The sequence below is a fragment of the Patagioenas fasciata genome, chromosome 1 (genome assembly GCF_037038585.1).
Source record: "Patagioenas fasciata isolate bPatFas1 chromosome 1, bPatFas1.hap1, whole genome shotgun sequence".
In the NCBI taxonomy this organism is placed as follows: Eukaryota; Metazoa; Chordata; class Aves; order Columbiformes; family Columbidae; genus Patagioenas; species Patagioenas fasciata.
In genome coordinates this window covers 137,182,664-137,201,829 of record NC_092520.1, presented here as the reverse complement: position 1 = coordinate 137,201,829, position 19,166 = coordinate 137,182,664, and the positions used below count along the sequence as shown (strand labels likewise).

Below are 19,166 nucleotides of genomic sequence, written 5' to 3'. Positions count from 1 at the left end.
TCTTCCCTCCCCACCTTTAGCTGTTTTTTTTATAGGAAGCAAGGATGGCCACACAGAGTTAAAGCAGCTTTATAATCAGCTATTTTCCACCTCTGTTTGCTATCGCTTTTTCATTGTATTGTCTTCTGTGAACACAAAGCAGTATGTGGCCGAACGCGGACCAACCACTGTCTTTATATTTTCTTCATATTTCGTCAGAGGATTCTTCAATTTTCCAGAAGTGACAACGGATGAGTGGAGAAAACATGAAATGCAAGAAAACTCAAAATGCTCAGTGAGAAATAAGACTTTATCTCAGATTTTAGCCAAAGGAAGTAAAATACAGGAGCAGAATTTCTGTTTCTACTCAAACTGCATGAGCAAAATCCCAGTACAGACAGCCGTCAGGTGTGATTTGGAGACCATGGTGAAGTGAGAACAGAAAACAGTGCTATATCTCTTATGAAAGGTATATTTTCTGGGGGAGCATGAAGCTTTTCACATATTGGAAGCATGTTAATAGATTTTTACTCGAGAATTTTTCCAGTGTGTGGGAACTGAGAAGGTGTGCTCTCAGAAAGTTACAATTGAGAACTTCTATTATAAGAAATAAGAGGAAAAATGCCCTACCTCATGCTCTGGTGCAGCACTGAGCAGGCCAGGATCCTCAGCCACCAAAGGTCTGTAAGACATCAGTGGGCATGATGAAACACACCAAAGTGTTTTTCAGTACAGCAGCAGAGTTGTAAGTTTGTGAGATAAAAACACACTGTGTAACGAAAAAGCCACGTACCTTGCTAGTCAGTTATTTCCCACTCCCAGCAGCCTGACCACAACAAGATATGTGGCAGCCTATGGAGATTTCTTCGGAAGGCTGGGTGCTTCCTGAGAAAGGTGAGAAACTCTGCCTTTGAGGCTGTGCTTTAGACCAGGCTTTCATAATCCAAATCCCACCCTCACCATGCTTTTTAGACCTTGCATTTAGACTTTTCCTGTACATTAACAGTTGATTCTGTGACAGAGGCAAACACAAGTGTTCCCAAGAGACTTAAAGTCACAGATGAAACCTACTTCAGCACTAGTACTTGCAGGTGTATCTATTTATTCTTAAAGTTGATGTCCACCCAATTTGATCTCCCTTATGAGGAAAGACTGAGGGAGCTGAGTTTCTTTAGTTTGGAGAAGAGGAGACTGAGGGGTGACCTCATTAATGTTTACAGATACATAAAGGGTGAGTGTCACAAGGATGGAGGCAGGCTCTTCTCAGTGACAACTAATGATATGACAAGGGGTAATGAGTTCAAACTGGAACACAAAAGGTTCCACTTAAATTTGATAAGAAACTTCTTCACAGTGAGGGTGCCAGAGCACTGGAACAGGCTGCCCAGGGAGGCTGTGGAGTCCACTACTCTGGAGACATTCAAACCCACCTGGATGCCTTCCTGTGTAACCTCATCTAGGTGTTCCTGCTCTGGCAGGGGGATTGGACTAGATGATCTTTTGAGGTCCCTTCCAATCCCCAACATTCTGTGATTCTGTGATCAAAGTCATAATCTCATTTTGTCTCATTAGCTAGAACTATTTATGCTTGGTCAAACTACTCTCTGATTTTGTAATGTCAGTTATCAGTAACCAGCAGCACACAGCCTGTAGGACAACCACAGCAGCTATCTGACTGTAGGCAGCTTCTTTGTCTTTCAGTTTTGCATGGTGAACCATCATCATTCAACAGAAGTCCCAAAGAAAAGGGAATGTGTGAATGTTGCAGTGCCTAATTATTAGGATCTTTGCTCCTTTCTGGAATTAACAGCACCCCAGTTATATAGTAGGTAGTTAAACTCGGATACTTTGAAAGTAGATCCAGAAAGCCTGTTACACTGAGAAGAAACGCTGAAGACTAGCAGCTGGGGATGCTGAAGAGAATGATATTATGCCTCCGTGCTTCAGGGGCTGAGGTAATTTTCTCCACTTTTGGTTCAGACCTAGTTCTGCCTTACTGAGTGATTGATATCAACTGGGAAGGGCTACGCTTTCTTCCAAATCATTCCAACAAAGCAAGAAGAGGCCAATGATTATGCCTGTGCTGCTTTCCATCCACTAATTCAGGGCTTAAACACCCCCTCAAGATGTGAGTAATACAAATTAATTCCCCACTTCCAGTCTAACATAGTGTCAGCCTTTGCTAGGGCACCATTTAACCTGTAAATTTACACAGTTACATGTACTCTTGAAGTTGCTTTCTTGCTTGTGAGCACTCTCCAAACAGCTTCAGTGGGCAGGAGGTTCAGCACTTCATCCTCAGGGGTCTGGTACCACTGTAGCTCCTGGCCTGTTTTGGTGGGGAAGGGAGAGATGGACTTCATTATTTTCTAACGAGGAACTCAGCCTGTGCGTTTCACATCAGAGTGAATACTCTAAAATGCACAGCTGAAATAACTTGGCAAAACCACAAATTATGCAGTAAGTATACTTGGGTTAATTTTCAACAATTTAGAATAAAGGTCAAAGTTTAAGTGGACAGTATCAGTCATTTCTTCTGAAAGCCTTTTCAAAACCGTAAGTACCTAATTGTTTTGCCATGAAAATAATTTAATTTGTCTCAGTCCAACATTAGTGTAATTGCATTTGAATAACAGTTTGAACTGCGCCTGCTAAAACAGGATTTCAAAATGCTTTTTGCAACAGGAAAAATTAAGTAGTCAAAAATTCTAACACTATAATTGCCCTCTGCTTGGTTACCTCATGTGATTTTTAATCCTGTTTGTAAACAAAACAAGGACTTATCAGTTTATCCATATGACTAAGCTGAGCTAAATGGAAGATGCATTTTACATTGAAAATAGGATGTCACCTTGAGCCTTGCAGAATATTGCTTCCTAGACATTTAAATCCAGATATTTGTGTGCTTTTGTTCTCTTTTTCTATTGATTAGCTAAGGTGAAATGTGGTTTAAAACTGAAAAATGTATTTACAGGTTTGTGTAGGACAAATGGGTCCAGACTTGCGTCTTTTGATGCTAACCTACCTACCATTGTCAGCCTCACTGGATATGCCTGTTTTGATCCACACAGGATGTATCTGCTTTGTTTTTAATCCAACCTCATTCAGTCCAAATTACCTCAGCTGTACTTCATGAACCTGCTTTGTAGCTGCAGCCTGTACTAAAACTGCCCACACCATCTGCTTTAGTTCTTTGTGCACTGTGTAAAGTGGTTGTCTTCTAGAAACAACTCTTCTGATCCCTTGTCTGTCTTTCTGGTTGCCTGTGGAAATGTAGTCCAGTGGTGGTGATGGCTGGAATTGGCAGCTGTGGTGTTACTACTAACTAACCTAGCCTGCTATAAATACGTTACAAACTCAGTGCGAAGGGAAAGGAGTAATATCCTGTAAGGAAGGATTCAGGTGACCTCTTCCCTGAAATTTCAATGGACATTGAAGGCTTATGAGTAGGATTCAAGTGTAGGTGATTGGTATGTTACCCAGAACCCAGGGGTAATTTTTTTCTCAGTGACAACCAATGATAGGACAAGGGGTAATGGGTACAAACTGAAACACAAAAGGTTCCACTTAAATTTGATAAGAAACTTCTTCTCAGTGAGGGTGCCAGAGCACTGGAACAGGCTGCCCAGGGGGGTTGTGGAGTCTCCTTCTCTGGAGACATTCAAAACCCGCCTGGACACCTTCCTGTGTAACCTCATCTAGGTGTTCCTGCTCCGGCAGGGGGATTGGTCTAGATGATCTTTTGAGGTCCCTTCCAATCCCTAACATTCTGTGAGATGGGAGAAGGGAGTAGGAACACTATTGGTTCATCTTTAGGCACAGAAATGGTAGTCTGAGTTTTAAGCTGAATTTAAATGCACCTGAGCTGAGTGAGTTATGCATCTACATCTCTGATAATCTAGGCTGTTAGTCTGTGTTGGCTTCAGTTCCAATTAGCCAAGTGTGACCACAAATATATTTTAAAGCTGGGGATAGGACCCTTAGGAACATAGCTGGAAATAATAATTCTGTTTATTTTGTTATTCAATTTATAATCTCAATAATCTTCCCAGTAATAAATGGATTGAAATATGTTTTCTTCTACGATGATTTATGCTTTGAGGGAAGGTAAATAGAGGCAAACATTGCCATTTTGTCACCTGCAATTGTATGAGGGACAGTGTGATGTTTCTGATACCCTAAGAGAAACTCGGGCAGAGTTTCTTGACTGGTTTCTTTTAGCACCAGAAGAGAAAACCTGTAATTAGCCAGATGATGTTCCCTGTGTATGTTAGTGAACTGCAGGGACTGGTATAGTGAGGGACAGAATCCCACTGCCAAATACTAGGATCAGAAGAGGACAGATATCAGGGACTGCAATCTTTGTTCTCTTGCTCATCATTTGGCATTGCAAGTGGGCTACAGTCTGAATAAAGAAGTATTAAGATGAAGCATAAATGATTCCCTGAGGTATAAACTTTTATACCAAATTGCAAAGAAAGTACACAGCTGTATAAGCACAGTTTGTTGCTGTGATTCAACACAGTTTGTGTAAGCATCTTTAAGCAAATCAGAAATGCAAATTATTTATATATCATAGTTAATTGCCTGAGTTGCAGACTTCCTACACTTCATTGTAAAGTAAATATTTCCAGGAATGCTATAATAATATATACTCTTAGAGACTGAAAATGAGGAGGTAGCTGTGGAAAGAGTTAATAACTATGAATTTGCTAGGAATCAAGTTAGTTAAGAAACACATTTGAGAGGATTAACATACTTGTAGAAATTAGTGTTTGAAGAGATTGCCTGGGGCAGTGTTGGGTTGAAGAATGTGAAAGGCAATTCAGTCCTATTGGGCTTGTCAAGCACAACTTGCTTCCAACCATGGCTCCGTGAAGTAGAAAACACAGAGAAGAACAGGTGCCACAAGATCACACTTGAAAAGTGTATCTGAGACGGAAAAGAGGAAATTCACCCATATTCATCCTGACTGTAAGGTAGGGCTCTGACTTGTCCTGGTTTTCTTCAGTTTACTCCAACAGATAGAGGGAACTGTATTGAGTAACTTGATTTAATGATGCATTTATTGCAACCCTTATAGAGAAATCTTTAAACTGGTGTTCTCCCTGTTTGAGTCATCATGCTAACCCTCAGATGTGCAATGGTTTTTACAAATAAGTACATTCCAAGCCCCTAGAATATATTGCTCCTTCTTTGTACACATTTTTGGCAAATATGAAAGATGTTTAAGCAAGCAGGTGGCTTAGTGCTATCAGAAGCTCTAACCCTCGAGATGGAGATGACTAAAAGTAGGCAGACAAATAAAGAGGGATGTTTTTTTTCCCGTCTTGGGAGGGGAAGCGGAACGAGGTCTGGTTTGTTTCCATTTAGAACTTAATTTGATCTGGTGAGTTTGGTTTTATTTTTTTTCCTTCTAATTTTAGTGCCAAGATATTAGTCTCCAATACAGTTTATATGAAAATTAGCAAGTTTACCTTGCTGCCAGTGGAAGTGGGGAGGGCACAATAGAACATGCAAAGCAAAACTAAATGTCCTTTTTATGTCTAGGAAGGACAGGCATAGTAAATAAAGGCCATGGAGACAGGTATACGTCAGTCAAACATATACATCTTGGTAGTCCTGTCTCCCACAGTGGTGATCGCCAAGGGCTTGTGAGAAAGACTGAAAAGCTGTATTACAGATGAACTAGCTTGGTCTCAGAACGTTTCTTTGCCTGTTCTTTGCTCACAGGTTGTACGCTGCTGACAGCATTGCGTATTTGATGAGAAATATCTAGCTGTTACACTGTTGACACTCACATGTCAAATTTTCTTGATTAGAACAAAGTGTATAGACTTGTAGTTTTTGTCGGAATCCAGTCTGCAATTGTTTAAGGAAGGTGCTCAAATATCAAATAGCTTAGAAGGAATCTGATTGTTTTGCAAACATGGGGAAACAATGTTTCTTTTTTCTTTTGTCTTGTAAAAGGATCATCGGACAGACTCAGACGTCGGGATCAGTTTTAAAAAGGCAACATGAAAGACGCTGAGAAGCCACGTGCAGGGGACAAATTCTGCTGCCTTTCCAAGCTGAAGGTACATAAATATTTTAGCAATTTTGTATGAATACACACCTGTAATTGCTTGCACCTATAGTGGTTTGGTGGAAGTTACAGTCTAGACTAAATGAATGAATAAGCTCTCTTTCCTTACCCTTAATGCCTTAACTGAGATCAAGCAAGTTTCTAAGCAATCACGTGTTGCTTTTTGTGTCCCTGTACTTTACACTCTGATGTGTTGGAGGTGTATGTTTGATTGCCCCTTTGAAGCTCCACCTCTGAATTCGTGTAATGCTTACCATTCCTTCTTAAACCTGTGAAATGAGCCTTACGGGCTGTGATATAGCAGTAAAAATGAGTTGTTGATGTAAACTAGACTATTCAAGCTGTCAAGAAGCTCAATAAAAGGTTGTAAAATAGCTTGGTTTTAGTAGTAATTCAAAGCCCAAATACATTACTTATGAGTTTTAGCATTTGCAGCAGATGTATTTAAAAATACTATTGATATTTCATAAATATTTTTTAGTAAGAATGCTTAAGTTAAGGGGATTTGAATACTACTGCATATATTCATCTTTACTTTTTTACTGTCAACTAGATTCTTGTAAAAAGGACACATGATTTGCTCCTGTTTGAAATGACTTCTCTGGGCTCATGAGCTCCACTGAGATGGGAGAGCACATACTTGATGAAGTAATTTGTTAAAAGGATCAATCTATCTTAATTCTGCAAGTAGTTTGTCACCCAGAAGAGCAAAGGGTGCAAAGAACTTTGCACACTGGTCTGGCTGCAGGCGTTACGCAGTCCTGCAGATGGCAATCTTGCAGCAGACACTCGTTGGGGAGGCTGTGCTGTGCCTGTCTTGGCTGGGGAAATGGGGCTTAAGGTTTCTGAAGATAGTCTTGATCAAAGGTGAAGAACTAAAAATATTTTCAAAATTTTTTATTTTCTTTGGTTTAGTGAAGCCATAACTCTGTGGACAAGGATAGATAATGGGATTTACAGATACATAAGTGGAACAGGACTTCTCACTTTTTTCACCTGGAAGCACATCTTTGATGGGGGAAATAAACATATAAATATATAATATATATTAAAAAAATATTTTTATATATATTATTATATATAAATACATATATAATTCTGAATTCTCTATGCATTCTCCTCTTTCCTTCCTAGGTATTTCTACTGGCACTATCCCTTGCGTATGTGGGTAAAACAATGTCTGGTGCTTACATGAACAGCATGTACACACAGATAGAGAAGCAGTTTAATATTCCAGCTTCTTTAGTGGGCATCATTAATGGAAGCTTTGAAATTGGTAATTACTCATTTTAATATTTCTTATTATTTGAAAGTATAATATGTTGATTGAACATGTATTCATAACTTTCCTGTCCATAGCAATCTGTCAATTACTGTGTGGTGACGATAGTGACCAATTTTATCCTGCCAATTCAACTGGTATTCACATATTTAGTGTATGGGAAAGTAACACGACAGCTTAAATTAGAAAGTTTAGCATTAAAAGCTCGTTCAGCTGATTTCTGCACTATTATAAGACATGACAAAGCAACTAACAAAATAGAACTAGTTTATGAGCTTTGTATTGAATCTTTCTGAACAAAACAGAAAGATGTTATAAATTTTGTTTGAATTTAAGCTCAAATTTAGCATTTTACACTTCATTTAATCAAAACCTCACAGCTGGTTGGAGCAGATTGTCTCCTTACTCAAACTCAGTAGTATCTAAAGATTTTGTATCTGTACAACTGTAAAGAAAGTTTCCAGTTCTACTTTTATTGACCCTTACCTGGCCTATCAGTGACAAGCTTGTGTCATGTCATTGCCAAAAAACCCAAACAAACGGCTTGAAAGCTTCAGACACATCCTCAGAGATCCTCAGAGAATGTGTTTCATATCCTTAAAGTCACAATATGGATCTTTCTTATCTCTGGCTCGGCTGAGGAAATGGTATGCACAGGCTCATATACTGATGGGGAGGGGAGACAAGGCTCCTTCTCCCCCTTTTCCTGGTCTCCCATATGTGCAAGAAGAAGAAATTACTGTCAACATTGTGCTGTTGCCTGCAAAGCAGCCTGATGGGCTCAAGTTATGATAGAGAAGGAATACCCAGAAGGTATTCTTGCTTTTGATAAGGAGGAGACTTTAAGAAGTAAGAAATGGCCAAGATTAATGACGTGGTGTGTAAATGGCTTATTATTTTAAATAAACTATCCTCTCATATGCACTTTTCTGTAACCAGTTGTGGTAGTCGTATCTCTAGGAGGTAAAATAACTGTGAATAATCATATTAATATTTAAATTATTAAAAGTCAGTGTATGTGACAGATGTAAGGAACTTATTAAGACCGTGTAATTGTACATCCTCAAATGTCATTCAAACCACTGGTCCAATACAGCCTGTCTAGCAATCATACATAAAAAAGCATGTTATCTTCTTTCAGAGCATGATGCTCATCACTCAGAGACATGATTTTATTCTTTTGACAAAACGATTACAAAATTACTAGGCGTATGATTACTAAATTATTATTTTTATGGGGCCTGATTCATAACATGAAGCTTGATTGTTTTCCTAGTTGCATAGCAATAAATGAAGAGTAGAGAAATTCAGCTGATGTGAAGTGTAAGTGGAGGAGAAGAGAATAAAGATTTTTAGCACATTTGTATTTTTAAATGGTACTAGGTACAAAAATTTGTATTTTTTTTATTCCTCTCAAACTATTACTGAAGTTGATATTAATTTATTATTCCTTTTTTTTTTTTTTTCTGTATATCATCCTGTGTTTATTATTTTTGATACAAAAACACTTGCACATATACTTCTGTGTTTTCCCACACTTTGCAAAATGAAATATCGGAGAATAACATCCTAAAACAGTTATTATTCTGCAGCACCTGGGTCTGGTCTCTATGTAAAATTGTGGGAATATTTTTCTCTACATGGATGCAGTAAAAAATCTCTTTCACCATGATCTCTTTTGCATTCTGTCTTCTATTTTCATGTTCTTTCCATGTGATGTAACTCTTTCAGAAAAAGATCACAGATAGAAAGGAATTACTTCATCATTTAGGCAGTTCCCTGTCTAGTTACAGTTTTTACAAGACAAGAGAAGTACGAGATGTTGAGCTAACAAGATCTACTCAAATTTGCATTGCACTTTACATCTTTCGAAGGATGCTTTGTTTTGTAAATATGAACGAGGTTCTTTTCTGCAGGCAACTTACTGCTGATAGCATTTGTGAGTTACTTTGGAGCTAAGCTTCACAGACCTAGAATAATTGCTTTGGGCTGCACAATTATGTCACTTGGATGTCTTTTGATATCACTTCCTCATTTCCTGTTTGGAAGGTGAGTATTTTGCTTACCTCACAGCAGCTTCTGTGATGCTTACCTTGCCTTAATACATAACTTTTCCCATTGAAAAAATATTGCTTATTGAGAGAGACAGTGCTGAGCATGGGTATGATAATTGTAGAGTAGCTTGTTTTGTTTTGTTTTGTTCTGTTCCTGAGATTGCTTCAGAAGTCAGCCATCACTTCCTGAGGGAGAGTCACCCCTCTGCTGGGCACCTTCCATTTCCTTTCCCCTTTCCCCTTTCCCCTTTCCCCTTTCCCCTTTCCCCTTTCCCCTTTCCCCTTTCCCCTTTCCCCTTTCCCCTTTCCCATTTTTGCTTGTCTTAACAAAATACTAATTTAGGCTTGCCTATATTTCAATCAGTGGGATATCTTTTGAGAAAAGAAAATCCTCTCATCTTGTCATGCCCAATGTGATACGACTCTGCCAGCCTTGGTGGCACTCTCTGCTCAGGGTGTAAAGGGGGTTAGAATGTAAGAAGAGTAGGAGAGAAGATGATACAGGGTGTTTCATTAGGGTGTTTCATCAACTTCTCCTGAAGCATCTGTTACAAGATTATATTAGAGGCTAGATAACAGTCTGGATAAAACACTGGGTTGATTCCCTGTTACAGCTCCTTTGTTCCTAGCCTGATGTTACTGAGGCTCAGTTAACTTGTGATGTGGGTTTCCTTCTTCCTATAGCTACACACCCTTCTTATTGGTAGTTCATTACTGAAGTACAGATTTATTGGGTATTTCTAATGTATTTCTTCTTAACCTGTACATGCTTTTCTTTGATTCAACAGGTATCATATTGAAAGCAGTATTTCACCACAGGATAATTTTTCAGTCATGCCTCTGTGCTTTGTTAATCAAACCTTATTGTCTTTACCTACAGAGGAACCACCAACAGGTATGACTCTTCCTATGTCTGCTAATACTTTTTCCTCAGTTTTTATAGTTTTTAAGTAAATAGGATTTTATTCTCATTAGCAATTACTTCAGGGTCCTGCTTTAGATCAGTGCTTCGTGCAAGTTTAAAAACTAGTGGTCAGAAAATTTTCTGTCTTTTTTTTTCTTTAGTCTGTGTCTCCAGAGCTGTAGCTATTTTTCATGAAGTTTTCATAGTATCTGAACAGCTCGGTGAACATCCCTGTCAATCCGCTTTGGTGAAATGTAACACCAGGTTATTCTCAGAGAAGTTTCTGGTTTTGACTTGAAATTCTATGATACTGTAAGGAGGTGGGAAATATATTTGGACAATGGATAAAAGGCACCAGGATGTTTTTGGTGGTACCACACAAGAAATAAAAGAATGCGAATTAGAAATAGAACAAAAAAGTGGATCCCACTTCCTTTTAGAGAAAAGAGAAAATAGTTTAAACTAGGCTGAAACTTAGCTGGGAGACTGAAACACGTATGTGCACTAGCAATCTGCATATAAAGTAACTACTATGAAGTCAGAGGTCTCAGAAGCAACTATTAAATGATCACATACAAAAAAATGATCACTCACATAGGGAATGGGATAAATTTTGTGAGTCTTTGGCTACCTCAAATGGAAGCACATAGTCTGAACGACCTCTTTAGGCTCCCTTGATAGTTGGTCAAAGGAGAATACAGAACTCTTTCAGAGTGTGGCCCTTGCTGTAAGGACATTAATGCTCTTTACTTTAAGGTGGGTCAGTTTACCTCCTGGATGCCCCTACTGACTGCTGGAAATTTAGATGATAGGTGGACAGCAAAAGTTAGGTGAGATGAATCCCACAGTTAATCGTTATATTTTGTGATGGTGTTCCATCAATGTGTGCTAAAGGTGAATCACACTGCTGTAATATTGGATATACATAGTGACATCAAACCATAGTGGTGGTGTGCTGTAGTTTTCTTTGTCTCCATTTAGTAATGGATATGTCTTCCAAGCTTTCTAAGACTGCATGTCACTTAAGGCATCAATTTTTCCATCTTCATAATGAAAAGTTGAGAAAAGTGTATACCTAATAGTACCCGGTATTAATCTTTCCTTTGAAGATTTAAGATACTATTTTTTTCATTTTATAAATGAACAAATGAAGGGTATAGGTATGTAAAGCATTTTCTTCTAAATTACATAGCCATTCAATGTACACACTAGAACCCACAGGTCCTCAAGCCTATGACTATACCTGGATAAGGTGATTGTTTCCCTATTAGTTTATGGAGAAGCAAAACTGTGACATTTACACATATGAGCCCTTCTCTTGTGTGATACAAAAACTGGTTTGAATTTGACCACATCTGCATGTGGATTGCTTCACTTGTGTTTACTGACAGCAATTTGACCTTGACAGAGGAGATCCCGGCTTGATCTCTGAACAGTAATGCTTTCATTTGGAAAGCCACCAGTTGCTGCTAACAAATCCAGCATTTATTTGTTAATAAATCGGCACTGAGAAGTCTCAGCATGACAAAGTGGGCCACACACAACAGTGGAATCTGAAGCAGACTGCATGGGATGAAGAAATCCAAGGTCAGGGAGAGGAAGAAAGTACTAAAGGTCATAATAGTTTCTGATATAACTGTCTTGATGTGGGACAAACAGGATTGTGCTCCAGCACAGCATTCTTCTGCTGAGTTATGCAGGAGGGCAGATGTGACTAAATGAGAGCTTGATTGCCAGATAGATTCAGCAGGCTGGCCAGATACATTATTATGGATCTTGATTTTGCTTGAGAATTATATAAAGGTCATGGATAGTCAGACACTTCCTCAGAGCAGTACCCAGATGGGCAGATTGCAGGCTATGTTTCAGTGGGTGGCTGCTCAAGGGAACACTTATCTTCTGAGTTGCAGAGCATGATGGAGGTAGAAAACCTTTCTGTTACATTTGGTGACACGTGCCTATTACGGTAGAGTTTGTATATTATTTGCTAAATCAGAATCTGCATTGTCCTCAAGATGTACCAAACCAGAAATTCAATACCTGAACAGGTAGCATCAGGACAGATGAAATTTCTAGATAGGGAAGTCATTGATATGCAAGGCAAAGATCTGTAGTGCTAGAGAACAGAACTTTGAGGTAAGGATCTAAGCTGGGGTTTCCAGGTGGTGAGGACTGTTGTACAGAGTACTGATTGAAGATACCAGCAAACAGCCAATGATTTAGATACAGACAAATTTGCTCTCCATGTGCTTTTCTGCAAACTTTTGAACATTAGTAAACCAGAAACTAGCAGGATGAATCAAAGCAAAAAAGCTGGAAAGCTCAGAAATCTCATTCCATGCAAAGGTAGAATGCCACCACATCCTCTGCATTGGCATGACTTTCTTGTAAGCAAATGGTGACACCTCACTGTGAAATCGGGAACTCTTCTGGTTTATTTCAGACAATATTCTTTCAATCAAATGACAATGTATGGGCTTTATGCAGCAATTACTCAAATCATTGCAAGAGACTCCTGAATTTCAGAGAGATGCTCATACTGTTTTTGCTAGCCCACTCTTCCAGACTGTCCAGGTCTCTCTGTAAGAAGACTCTTGCCCCCGAAGTGTCCACCTTACCACCCAGTTTGGCGTCATCAGCAAACTTTTTGAGAGTGCTTTAAATCCCATCATCCAGATAATTTATGATGGTGTTGAATAGCATGGGGACCAGTATCAGTCCCAGGGGGACCTCACCTGTGACAAGCTGCCAACCCAAGTAAAAGCCATTGAACACCATGCCTGTGGGCCAACTTCCCACTCATTTTTCAGACTGTCCATTCAGTCCCTATCTTGCCAATTTGTCTAGAAGAAGGCTATGGGAAACAGTGGCAAATGCTTTGCTGAGGTCCAGGTAAAAACCACTTGCTTCCCTTTCCATATTGACAGAAAGTATTACTTTGTTGTGTAACAGAAGGTGATCAGGTTAGTCAGGCATGATTTTTCATCCCTTCATCGCTTATATTCAGGGGTTTTCTTCTCTTCACTGACATGAAAATGGCAGTTTTGATGAGGGAAATGGGTAAAGGGAAGGGCCTAAGTCACAGTTGGACTGCCAGGTGGTTAGACAATGGAGAGGGAAGGAATTTAAACTACTCCAGCAAGTACAACAGCTTCTTCCAGCTCTGAAGTCTTTCAAATATTGCAACTACTTATTTCCCTGTTTTACAGGACAGACCTACCAACTGAAGTTCAGTCAATTCTTTGTCTCTAGACTTCAATTAAAAGTTGGAATTAAAACATTAATTCTGGCTTCTTATTTCATTCACAGAATGTGAAAAAGAGCCTGGATCCTTGCTATGGATATTTGTGATGGTTGGAAACATAGTACGAGGAATGGGTGAAACTCCCATCATGCCTTTAGGCATTTCATATTTGGAGGATTTTGCCAAAGCAGAGAATTCACCTTTCTACCTGGGTAAATCTACCCTAGTGTGATAACTCCCATCCCCAAACACACACAGATGTAAACAAAAGCAAAAGAGGGTTATCATCACTCACTTCAGTCTAATAAAGGAAAAGGCAGACATTATTGCCTCATCAAAATAATAATGTTGTAGAACTTGTAACTAGAGATTAACTTGTTGAAATGAGGCCATTTTTAAGTGCAAATGCTTATTCAGCAGAGCTGTCTTAAACATATATAACAACTCCAGGGAAATTCTGATGTCCAGATTCTAATTTAGTATGGTTTGTCCTTTTCATACTTTAGGATGTCTACATACAGCAACCATAGTTGGCCCCTTCCTTGGTTTGTTGTTGGCATCATTCTGTGCACAACTGTTTGTTGATCTGGGATCAGTAGGTGCAGGTAATGGATGAATATATAAAATCTTACATCTAAATCAGTAGCCATGATGGTGTATTGATCAGCACTACAAGATGTTTTCTTGCTAATATGTGGTGTCTTAAGTTTATCTGAGTCTGCTGGTGTTTCTTTTAGAATGAAAAATCTGTGTATAATATTAAATTCAATAAAAGGCCTGAATTCACACATACAGAAATGAATCTGCATATAAATTACTTGATGAACAATTGTGTCATTTGCCTTAACACAGGAAAGGACTAGAATTAATTTAATGCAAAACACTGAAATTAACCAGAAAATTAGCAACATTGGAAAAGAAGACTGAAGACTATTCTCTTTCATCAGTCTCATTTTAAGAATCTTTAAAATGCTTTTAATATATCACATGTCAGGGATTACTATGAAAACACACAGTGACAGCAAAGAATGTTTCCGAACTAATATAAAATTTTCTCTTTTTTTTTTTTTTCTAATAGAGGACATTACCATAACAGCTACTGATGCCCGTTGGGTTGGAGCCTGGTGGCTGGGTATTTTGATTTGTGCATCACTGAACCTTCTTGCAGGAATGCCTTTTTGGTTTTTGCCAAAGTCACTTGTGAAAGAAGGAGAAACCAATGAACCTGAGGAGATCAGTAAAAATAGTCTAGTAACATTGCAAGAAAATGATACAAATGAAGCCAAACAGACTATGTATGAAATTGCTAAAGGCAAGTTATGTTGTATGTTATTTCCTTGATTTAGTCCTTAAGATGTGAACTATGTCTGTGTATTTTTTTAAGTAAAGATGTGTCCAAGGTATGAAATGCATGCTCTGTTTTTCATCTCTCTGTAGTTCAAAGGATTTGCACAGGGGTCTAGAATGGCTCCTTGCAGAGGAAGAAAGCTAATTCCATAGATCCAGGATATGAATTCACTCCTTTCCCCTTCATGCGTTTCGGGTGTGTGTAGATCTGGATCTTTTCTTCCTGGTAGAGGGTTAATGTACTGAAATCTGGTTAAGAATTTTAGCACTTCAGTGAGATGTGGACATATTGCAGATACTAGTTGCTTCTGCCCCACATTCACTGTGCAGAAAAGCAAAAAAACAGCACAAATCTTGTGCATTCCTTGAATCAAAGCCACAAAAGGGAATTGACAGATGCTTAAGTGTCTCATAAATGTTTAATGGCTGTTGAACAAAGATCTATTTGACCTAAATTTATTCGTGTTACTGTTGACAACATTCACATCTGTGGTCTTTCACATCTTTACATCTGTAGGAAGCTAGTTTTTTCCTTCAATTTTTTGTACTAGTTGGGAATGTAAATGGATAAAATATGTCAAAGGCTATGTTCTTCAGAGCAGTCTCATGATTCTGTATAGCCAGCTCAGGACAACTTGACAGGATATCTGTCTTCAGAAAGTAAGTGTCAGATGCCAGCTACCTCTCCATGGTGTTTCAAGCTGACTCCTGCAAATTCACCATTCACCATGATATTGCAACTTCATTGTGATAAACATGACATCTTCCTCTGCTGCCATGTAGCCTTAACTGAATCCATGAATAAAGGATCGTTCTGGTGAGAAAAGTTTCCTAGCTCAGACTGTGGGTCCTAGTACCCCAGAATCCCTTCAGAGCTCATGTTTTCAACATCTGACCCAGTTAAGGACCATTTCTGCTTTTCTCTTACCCTCTCAGCCACACTGAGCATTGGGTGATTAATTTCACGAAGCATCACACTAACACGTTACTTTATTTCATTCCAGATTTCGTCCCGTTCCTCAAGGCTCTGTTTCGCAACCCAGTTTATATGTTATTTATATGCATAACTGTGTTACAGTTCAGTGCCTTCAATGGCATGATATCCTTCATGCCCAAATACTTGGAACAGCAGTTTGGAAAATCTGCATCAGATGCCATCTTTTTAATCGGTATGTTTGCATTTTACTCTGTTCTGTTATATCAAATAATGATGTCTCTAAGCAAATTCTCCCTGTTTTTATATATGTATATTCCTGTGTACATGTAGACATATACAAATATATACTAAGGTCAAATGCTTCTATAAATGAGAGATTCCACACTACAAAGCATTTCTAAATGAACATGCATTTTCTGCTAAGCATCTCCTATTTTTCTGTGCAGAATTTTATAATCTACTTCCCATCTTTTGAATTGGCCCAGAAAGTTCAGCTGATATGAAACTTGTACCCCTGATCTCAAAGAGGTTATGCTAATTTACATATGAAGAACTCCATTGAAGGAAAGCACTGACCAAATAGCTGTCTTTTTTTTTTTTTTTAATCTCTTCTTTATTAGCTTGTCTTTTTTTTTTTTTAATGAGTGAGAACAAGGTGTTCATGCACTAGGAAATGGTAATGGCAAGTAGTTGTAGCACAGAGCAAATATCCTGAAACTGTAGGAGACTTTCTATGGTTCCACTTTATCATGTCTTAAATTCTCATTGTTCCCTTGTTTAACTCTAGCAACTTAATTAGACTAGAATTTATTTAATCATTATAGAAGAATCATCTTAGTTCTCTTCCTTAACTCAGTGCTCATCTTGCACAGTAGCTGCACTGTTTTCTTTAAAAAGTGCCACACAGTATGTCCCAGACCTTTTGAGTATTACTATTGCTCTCTGTGACCAGTGTTTCCAAGCTGAGCATCAGAAGGCATGTAACTATCATACATCTCATATGGGTTGCATTGACAGTGCTGGGTTGTTTTTCAGACATTTTTCTGTATTGAAATATATAGTACATTGAGAGGATCCAAATTCAGGTTTAACAGTCTTCCCTTTTGATCACATTCTCTATGCCCACCCACAGTCAAATATTGCTGGAGAAACAGCATTGCCTTGAGCAAAGCCAACCAAACCATACGATGCTTCTGCGAAACTACTTCCTAAACATCTCTGAGTCAGTCTTTACTTCATTAAAGTATGAAACAGCAAAGACTCATGAAGGCATGTTTAGTAATCTCGTAACAACACTGAAAGTCAGTTCCTCCTTTTTGGGATGCTGAACGTGCACCAAGATGTGCTCCACTAGCTTATCTTCCTGTTGATTTTCTCTCTCAGCTAGGGAGGCTGTATTGAAACCCTGGTCTCCTCTCTCCTCTCTCCTCTCTCCTCTATCCCTCTCCCTCTCCCTTCCCTCTTTTTTTTTTTCCTTTTCCTTTTTTTCCTTTTCCTCTGTGTTGGACCTGGAATGCAACTTCAGATGGAAATTTTCCAGTGAATCATTGCAGTCATACCCTCTAGCTTGCTCTTCAAGTAGTTCCTAACTGCTGCTGACTTTGGCAGATGTTTTGGATGTGCAAGAGAACTAGTAGAGACCCATTTCTGAATGTAGTTAAATTATTCAGTCACAGGCACTATGTGAGTCTTTGCCAAACACAGCCTTCCCTTATAAGTAGCTTTGTTTATCTCCTTTATTTTAACATGAAAGTTTCACTTGTTTAAATAGGTGTTTACAACTTGCCGGTTATATGCGTTGGGTATTTTTTTGGAGGCTTACTAATGAAGAAATTCAAGATAAATATCTATCAGGCTGCGAACATAGCATTTTGGATATCTTTACTGGAATATCTTCTCTACTTTGCTGCCTATTGGACTGTCTGTGATGCTTCACCAGTTGCTGGCCTAACAGTTTCCTACAAAGGGTACGTTCTTTAAGACACAAGAGGACTTCACTCTTCAGACACTGAAATTATTTTTTCTTGTCAAGGATCAGACAGAGATTCCATAGCTTTGCAACATTTTAGTTTCGTGATCTAAATTCCCAATGCCTTTTACTTGCATGAGACAGTAGGTCTATCTTCTGTTATCCCAAGCTAGCATTATAACCATGATAACCACTTATTCACCTCTGAATAAGGGAGAAAATCAAAAGGGAAGGGAGAAACTTAGATTGAGATAAACACAGTTTAATAAAATAACAAAATACTAATATACTACTAGTAAATATAGATACAAAATAGAAATAGAATATAAAATAAAAGATCATGGAATTCCTCACAAACTCCATCCTCACTGAGCAGCCAGTCCCAGGCAGCAGCACCTGGTTTTGAACAGCTGATCCCAGAGAGAGAAAAGAGAGAGATAAAAAGGCAGGAAGGCCCAGAGGCCTCTGCAAACAGCAGGATGGCAAAAGGCCGAACCAAAGAAACCCCCAGACAGAACTCCCCACAAGGGGTCTCCATCCCGGCTTTGACCAGATGAGAAAAAAGTTCGCCAGAAGATCCCAACAGCCTAAATGTGCAGTGTGATGCTAATGGGATGGAAAACACTCATTGACCACTCTGGCTGTCAGTGAAGCTCTGCCCCATCCATGCCCCCCTTCCTCGCTGCCTCACACCTGCGGGCAGAGCACTCCCAGCCATCCTTGGCTCTCAGACCAGAGCAATTAAAAACACTAACTCTACCCAGGAGTGTTATCTCTTGTTCTCAAACTAAGTCCAAACAATGACCATGCTAGCTATGAAAAAGAAAGGTTTCTAATTGCATGCAGGAAAATTAACTAGATTTCAGTCAAACCAGCAACTGTTTTAAACAATAAAGTGTATTAAAAAAACACTAACATCAAGACTCATAATTGCATGTCCATATTAATTCTTTTACTCATCTAATCATATATTCAAGTCATGTAACTGAGGGTAAAAATAAAAAGTTGTTGATCAAGTTAGGCATACATGAATGCAAAATCAGAATTACAGAGAGACAAACCCCTTTATATCACACAGGTTTACTGGAATTTAATTAGCATCAAGTTATCAGAGGATATTTCATCCACAATTTCATTATTTGAAGGTTGCCATTAATCATTGGGAAGGATTGTGTGTTTGTAAAATGCACATATAGGTATAGATGTAACGCTTATAGACAATCAAGAACATACATGCCATAGATGTGAAAAATGCTGTAGGGTATGCATACCTATCTATGAATTGATAATATAAATACAATATGATTAACATAACATGACATAACACAATACAATATATTATAATATCCTGTAGAAAGATAGAAA

General features: G+C 38.6%; 1 protein-coding gene across 4 annotated transcripts in view; it reads left to right on the top strand.

The window, feature by feature from the left end:
* Positions 1-19,166, top strand: part of LOC136102954 (solute carrier organic anion transporter family member 1A2-like) — a 71,170-nt gene that overhangs the window by 44,435 nt on the left and 7,569 nt on the right. For 2 of the 4 annotated variants that reach the window (XM_071815650.1, XM_071815654.1), the window contains exons 2-10: positions 5,950-6,056; positions 7,199-7,340; positions 9,263-9,395; positions 10,189-10,295; positions 13,614-13,760; positions 14,055-14,153; positions 14,627-14,860; positions 15,900-16,064; positions 17,604-17,799. In XM_071815650.1, the coding sequence (XP_071671751.1) occupies positions 5,997-6,056; positions 7,199-7,340; positions 9,263-9,395; positions 10,189-10,295; positions 13,614-13,760; positions 14,055-14,153; positions 14,627-14,860; positions 15,900-16,064; positions 17,604-17,799 (1,283 nt within the window). In that variant the 5' untranslated portion in view covers positions 5,950-5,996. Of the gene's footprint in view, positions 1-2,486; positions 2,536-4,645; positions 4,959-5,949; positions 6,057-7,198; positions 7,341-9,262; positions 9,396-10,188; positions 10,296-13,613; positions 13,761-14,054; positions 14,154-14,626; positions 14,861-15,899; positions 16,065-17,603; positions 17,800-19,166 lie in introns of those variants that run through there. The other 2 variants (XM_071815647.1, XM_065840590.2) reach the window with 2 other exon arrangements.